The sequence below is a fragment of the Penaeus chinensis genome, chromosome 8, assembly GCF_019202785.1.
Source record: "Penaeus chinensis breed Huanghai No. 1 chromosome 8, ASM1920278v2, whole genome shotgun sequence".
NCBI lineage: Eukaryota > Metazoa > Arthropoda > Malacostraca > Decapoda > Penaeidae > Penaeus > Penaeus chinensis.
Window position 1 is genome coordinate 1,217,225 of NC_061826.1, and position 7,500 is coordinate 1,224,724.

The following is a 7,500-nucleotide window of genomic DNA, read 5'->3' on the forward strand; positions in this document are numbered from 1 at the left end:
CCTAGATAGCCAGCTGATTTACAAAGTTTTTTTTTTTCTGTAATTGTAATGAAACTTGCCCCTCTGAGTGTCAGCGAAATGAAACTGAGGCGAGGCCCCCGTGAGGAGTGAAAAGTGACGACGTGAGCAGCGCCTATAATAGCGCAGCGGGTCGGGAAGCGTCGAGCAGGGACACTACTCCATTCACTCGCCTCGGCCTTCATAGAAAACGTTACGGCAAGGCGGCGTAACAGAAAACGATTTACTCGCTGGCGCAAACCAAAATAAAATGCGCACTTGCCATTGTTCTCGAAATGACATGCATTGTTGGAAGTGATATTTATATATATATTTTTTTTTCAACAGTGTAAAACTTGAAAAGAATATTTGTACTCTAGCTAGAAACTGCATTTCGCTTTTGTTATTCTTCCTGTTTGATGTGTCCTAATAACGTCAAAGCTAATCTGTCCCTTTATTCTAACCCACAGAATGCCGGACCAGCACCATCCCCCATAGGACAGATGCCCCCCAGCGACGGCATGGGTCCAGGGGGTCCCATGCCTCCAGGTTTCTTCCCGGTGAGTCTTTAAGTGTCTTCCTCCTGCTGGTGAAGCCCACCACGCCCTCTCCTTCCCTTTCCAGTTTACTTGAAATCTCGCTCCTCCTTCATCCTTCTTGGTCCCCGACCCTATTTTTCTGTCATGCCACAACCCCTGTCATCAACCGACACTTGTTGATCACCTTATCAGATTACATGTCACACTCACGACGCGTTGTCATTATCTCTTTAGTCAAAAGAAGAGTTTCTTTTCAAATATATATATATATATATATATACATTATTTTATGGTTTCCTACATCACGAGTTACACGTCAGTACTCACAGCATATTTGTCCTTGCTTACTTTATTTAATATGTTCTGCAGTGTATTTCTCATACTTTTATATCACATTCGTCATGTCACATCTCCCACAGTTGTTCTATAATGTACGTGTCCCACCCATCCGCAAATACGATTTTCCTCCTTGAGTAGGGGGTATGGCAGCATAATGCAGGTTTTAGTTCACTGTTACTCTCCTTACTGTGCAGAAGATAACCCGACACTGCATATAGTCTTGGGACTTTACACACCCTTTTTTACTATCATGTGTCTACAGGTTATTGCCTATTCTCATTATAGTTTCGAAGAATGTTGGTTACACGGATAAGCAGATGTTTTTGGCGCATGAATCAATGGCCACACAATCTTCGAAAGCTTCACTTGATTTACGAAAAGTAATTTGTTCAGATATTACATGTCTTCATAAATCTCAATTAAAACAAAAAAGCTGATTTTTGGGACTGACAAGTTCTTCAGTTGAAGGGAATTTTAAAATAAAAGCATAAGTACTACTACTTTATCTAAAAAAAAAAAAAAAAAATCCAGAAAATATTAACCCAGATACATTGCGTCCATACAGATTTCACCTTTCACTCTCCTGTCATGCCGTCATTTACCTTTTCCTCTTCAGTTATATCTCTCTTGTTTCTTCCCCCGTTCTTCGCCCTGTGCCCGTATCCTGCCCGGCCTTCAGCACGAAACGACAGCACCTTTGGCACGACACAGGTCGTTGCTACTCTCACATTTTGCACAACCACACATTGCTTGACCAAGTCTCTCTCTCTCTCTCTCTCTCTCTTTATATATATATACATATATATATATATATATATATATATATATATATATATATATATCCCCCTCTCCCTCTCCCTCTCTCCCTTCTTCTTCTTTCTCTTCTCTCCCCAAGTTCCCTTTCTCCCGCCGGCTCTTTTCCCTTTCCCTCTTCCTCCTCCCCACACACACCACCATAGACCCAACTAGAATTTAGTACCGTCTAGAGGTAAGTGGTGGTGGGCTGCTGCACCGTGACACAGCGGGTTTTCGGTGTCCCCTTGTTGACAGGCCCGCTATGGCCCACCAACGTTAAGGACGCACCACTTTTTTGCGTTTTACTTCAGACTGATTTTTAGGAAATAATGTGTGTGATGTGACTTTTCTGTTGTTCTTTATTTAGTTTGGATTCAGTTTTTTTTCACTTTTCTGTTTTTTTTTCTCTATTAATTTTACTTGTTTTAATGTCAAATGATTAATGATTTGAAGATGTAAGCTTAAATATTTTAGTTTGTTGTGTGATTAATTCATAGATTTTTATGATTTATAAAAATACTGTTTGAGCAAATAGGTAAAGATTTAAATACTGTAATACTGTTTGGCTGAACTGTAGTATTATTGACATTTCCGTCAATCTTTGTAGCGCACACATAGAACTTCTAAAGATGAATTGTATGCAAGTAGAATAAACGAGAGTTGTGTAGGAATACATGCTCAGCCTTGAAAAGTAGAAGTAATGTAGATGCTCCAATTTTAATTGCTCGAGACAGCTTCAAGTAGTACTCAAGACAAGATTTTTCTTCAGTTTCCCCTCTGCTGCCGCTCAATCGTTCGTTTTCTCTATTTCTGTCTTCCCGCACTCGTGTTCGTTTTCTGTGGTGAGAGTCCATGCATGTTCTTTTTTTTTTTTTTTTTTTTTTTTTTTTTTTTTTTAAAGAGAAATCAAAATACTCTTATCGTGAGCACCGGGATGTTCCTACTCTTCAGGGTGTCCATATTATGAAAGCACTGTTACCTAGTATACAAATCACTGTGTCACGCAATTTTAGTAAGTTTACCAAAGTTCCTTCTGGTTGACCCATGCACACTTTCTGTATTTTTTTCAATGGTACTTGCGAAGTTTTTACAAATACCATCCTTACGAGGCCTTGGGTATTTTCCTTGACATGTTTGTGGTATCTGATGGGATTTAGTGTGGTTTTGTGATGAGGTTTTGTTGTGGTTGGACCCACGGATTCTCTCTGGGCCTGGGGATGGCCGCCCTGTACCGCATGATGGCGCCTGTCATGTTCACTTTGCATGATGGAGAGATTCACTCGCAGTGTCAGAGTGACGAGTGGTTTTCGGTGCTGTCACGCCGGACCGCTGTTTTTTTAAGGGTTACCCCTCCCTCCACCGTCACTCTTCCTGCCGTCCTACTGCCGCTGCTGCTGCTGCCGCCTTCACGTCACAGCGCCGTGGCTGCTGCACTATTTGCTAGACGCTTCTGTAGTTCTCGAGGCCAGCATTAGCCTCCCTGTCTTCAGATAAACCTATTACCGCCCTTAGAGCGCGTCTGTCAACTCCGAGACTGCCGCAGTCGCATGTCCTTCCTCACTCATGTAGAGTTTAGTACGTAACTGTAAGGAGCTTTAGAAAACGGGCCTCCACTTCAGGATTTAAGGGGAAACTATCTTAGAATATTTAATTTGTAGCATTTTCATAATCAATAGTTTAATTTCATAGTTTTACTAATTATAAATGTAATTTTGCCTGTTACAGTTACTTTATTAGATACCAGAAGTAATGACTGAGTGAAGGCTAAAAAAAATAATAAAAAAAAACAGTAAAATTAGATAAAAAGATAACGAGTTGTGGACGGTGGGATGACAGGCGCTTATCACTTACAGACGCCGGGTATGAGACCATCCCCAGGCCCAAACCCCCCCTCCCAGGCCTCCCCCCATCCCCCTGGGGGTCCGGGGGGTCCAGGAGGGCCGGGGGGGAGCCCCATGCACATGAACCCACAGGTAAGCCAGACATTTCTCTCGTTAGCATGAACACTTACCCGAGAGCAGTGTGGTGGCCATTGCAAAAGGGCGACACACTGCTGAAGTAGCAGGACGTAGTGTGGTGACCGCAAGTGAGGGGCACACACTACGGGCGTAGCTAGGCGTAGTGTGACCAAAGGAGGGGAACATGCTTCTGGCGCAGCAGAGCCAGACAGACCGGAGAAAGGTCGATGCATGCCTTGCAGAACCTCCTGTAGGTGGTACATTTTACTCGTAGTGTAATCTGTGCTTGGGACAGTCCGCGCTTACCAGAGGAATCGATCTCTTCCTGAATGGGGCCAATTTATGACGTCATGGGAGAGGAATAAGTGTGTGCTAAACTTGTCGTAGGACCGCACTTCGCCTCTCTTTCATGGTCGTGAAAGAGAGGTTCTTCCCGCGGTCGAAAAGACACCTCGTGACGCGGGCAACAGTTACCATCTGTCGTCGTTTCCACTACACGACAAAAAAAAAAGGACATCGGATGCTTTCTCGATGTGCCTGTAATCTCTCAACATTATTATTTCAATTCTTCCAATTCATAAGACTCCCTTTGGCGATAACCTTCCCTGCGAAATAAATAAACGGTCTGTGGACCTTGGATAAAATCTCCGGAACTGCCTACTCTCACCACAGGGACCGTCAGGAGTGTCGGACCGAGCGGGACCGAGCGGGACCGAGCGAGGAGCCGCCACTCTTGGTTTTGTTTTTCCCCGCGTGTTGCGTCGAGGGAACATTTGCATTCTGTAATGAATGGCTGAAGTACGAGTGCTTGCTCGGAGTAAACCACGATAGCCAAGAACACAAATACCGTTTATTGTTACTGTTATTTAATTAAAATTTTACATAGTTACTTATATGATTGAGAAAAGGGGAAAACAATGCAACAATGTGTGTGTGTGTGTGTGTGTGTGTGTGTGTGTGTGTGTGTGTGTGTGTGTGTGTGTGTGTGTGTGTGTATGTGTGTGTGTGTGTGTGTGTGTGTGTGTGTGTGTGAGAGAGAGAGAGAGAGAGAGAGAGAGAGAGAGAGAGAGAGAGAGAGAGAGAGAGAGAGAGAGAGAGAGAGGGGGGGGGGGGGGGATAAAAATACACAGAGAAAGGGAAAATGAGAAACATGGAATTGTGTGTATATTGTATATGTGCGCGCGTATGTGTGGTGTTTGTGTGAGTGGGTGAGAGAGAGAGAGAGAGAGAGAGAGAGAGAGAGAGAGAGAGAGAGAGAGAGAGAGAGAGAGAGAGAGAGAGAGAGAGAGAGAGAGAGAAGCGAAAAGAAGAGAAGAGAAGACAAGACAAGACAAGAGAAGAGAAGAGAAGAGAAGAGAAGAGAAGAGAAGAGAAGAGAAGAGAAGAGAAGAGAAGAGAAGAGAAGAGAAAAAGAAGAGGAAGGAGAAAGCGGAGGATGAGAAAAGAAAACTTAATTTTCATTTCGTAATCAAGGAATGGGGATCCGAAATAGTTATGCAGTGGAAGGAAAAATGCTTAATTAATCTTTAGATCGTAAGTGTGTTTGATTAGATTAAAGCTGATTTTATTATAATAAGAAATAGAGACTACAGCTCTGTTAAATGTGTTTGCAACTCTTAGATGTGAACAACCCTGACTTTGATATTAATAACAGTATTAGTATTATAATAATGATTATTATTATTATTATTATTATTATTATTATTATTATTATTATTATTATTATTATTATTGGTATTATTGTTATTGTTATTATTATTATTATTATTATTATTATTATTGGTATTATTATTATTATTATTATTATTATTATTATTATTATTGTTATTATTATTATTATTATTATTATTATTATTATTATTATTATTATTATTAATATTAATTTTACTACTACTGCTACTACTTCTACTACTACTACTACTACTACTACTACTACTACTACTACTACTACTACTACTACTACTACTACATTCTGTCATATTATCCTATTATTGTTGCTTTTATTATCATTTTATCACATACATTATTAAATATACCATTATTCATCATCCACATCCTACAGAATATGACTTTTGTGGTACTACAATCCGGCCTTCCTGATTCTCTGCAACATAATAAGACCCGTTATTCATTCTAAATTGTTATCCCTTACTGTTAACCTTTTCGTCCACGCATAAAAAAAAAAGAAAAAAAAATCTCAAGGACCAGATGATGAGGGCGACTCGGGAACGCCATGGAACCAACCGCTTCGTCGTTCAGTACACGTCAAAAGATAGTTTCGTGAGGTACAGCTGACCTACTTGCTTTTGGTGTGTCCTCGTGATGTACTGCGGCCTTTGCACCATCGCGCTTTCGAACTCTGGTCCATCACGGGGAGAGGGAGTGGGAGTGAGGGTGAGGGTGAGAGGAGGAGTGGGAGTGAGAAAGTGTGGGAGAGGGAGTAAGAGTGGGAAGAGGGAATGAAGGAGGGATATGGAAAAAAGAAAGGGATTTGAGAGAGAGAGAGAGAGAGAGAGAGAGAGAGAGAGAGAGAGAGAGAGAGAGAGAGAGAGAGAGAGAGAGAGAGAGAGAGAGAGAGAGAGTAAGAATAAGAATAAGAATAAGAAGAATAAGAATAAGAATAAGAATAAGGAAGAGAAGAGAACAGGACGCAAGAATCACCTTCCTGTCAACGACCCCCCCCCCCCCCCCCACCCCACCCCCATGTAAGGCGCGTCGTCTACCGGGCGTGAGCGCTTGGCAAATCGCGTCGACACCCCCCGATGCCCACCGTCAGTAGCTCTACCGCTTGGTGTCATTATCGCTGTCATCGCCACAAGGTGCTGCCATCTATCGGAGCTCGGGGGCAACACGGGCACATATGTGTCGAGGGAATTATGACTTTTTTTTCTTCTTCTTCTAAACTCAGCCTTGTACATGAGGATTTATTGCAATCTTTTATTCATTATGATGATTTAAACGTGTCGGATGGGTATCTGAGTCATGCTTGCAGTTTATGCTTGTTTTTCGTCACTGATTTAGAGAGAGGGAGGGGAAGAAGGAGGGGAAGGGGAAGAAGAAGATGAAAATGAAGAGGAAGATGGAAGCGGTAACAGGAGAGGAAAGGAGAGGGGAAGGGAAGGGAGGGGAGGGGAGGGGAAGAGAAGAGGGGGGAAGAGAAGAGGGGGGAAGAGAAGAGGGGGGAAGAGAAGAGAGGGGAGGAGAAGAGAGGGGAGGAGAAGAGAGGGGAGGAGAAGAGAGGAGAGGAGAGGAGAGGAGAGGAGAGGAGAGGAGAGGAGAGAAGAGAAGAGAAGAGAAGAGAAGAGAAGAGGAGAGGAGAGGAGAGGAGAGGAGAGGAGAGGAGAGGAGAGGAGAGGAGAGGAGGAGAAGGAGAAGGAGAAGGAGAAGGAGAAGGAGAAGGAGAAGGAGAAGGAGAAGAGAAGAGAAGAGTAGAGAGACAGAGACAAACCAGAAACAGAAAGACGGAAGACAGACAGACAAAAAAGACCAAAACAACCTCATCCCCGGACGCCAAGCGGAGGCCGGCCGAGGCACAGAGGGATCGGCAGGGGCAGCTCGAACCCCAAGCACCGAAGGGCACCGCAGCCTGTCGTGGGGAGACATTTATCTTGGTGCGGGCGGCCACAACACACCCGCGACACGCCCGGGCCCGCCTCCGCACCGGCGCGCTGTTGGGTCTGACGGCTCGAACGCGTCTTGGGGATAATCACTGCCAGGGATGTTGTTCAAGCCGTGTGAGGAAGAGGGAGGAGATGGAGAGGGAGAAGGAGAAGGAGGGGGAGAGGGAAAAGGAGAAGGAGAAGGAGAAGGAGAAGGAGAAGGAGAAGGAGAGGGAGAAGGAGAAGGAGAAGGAGAAGGGAGAGAGGGAGAGG

At 43.7% G+C, this 7,500-nt stretch overlaps 2 protein-coding genes across 6 annotated transcripts in view; one reads left to right on the plus strand and one right to left on the minus strand.

Annotated features, from left to right (window-relative positions):
* Positions 1 to 7,500, plus strand: part of LOC125028167 (single-stranded DNA-binding protein 3-like) — a 159,283-nt gene that overhangs the window by 88,361 nt on the left and 63,422 nt on the right. For 4 of the 5 annotated variants that reach the window (XM_047617548.1, XM_047617547.1, XM_047617549.1 and 1 more), the window contains exons 6-7: positions 468 to 557; positions 3,524 to 3,643. In XM_047617548.1, the coding sequence (XP_047473504.1) occupies positions 468 to 557; positions 3,524 to 3,643 (210 nt within the window). The remainder of the gene's footprint in view (positions 1 to 467; positions 558 to 3,523; positions 3,644 to 7,500) is intronic. The other variant, XM_047617551.1, reaches the window with a different exon arrangement.
* LOC125028168 overlaps positions 1 to 7,500 on the minus strand; it is a 23,029-nt gene that overhangs the window by 6,810 nt on the left and 8,719 nt on the right. The window lies entirely within an intron of this gene.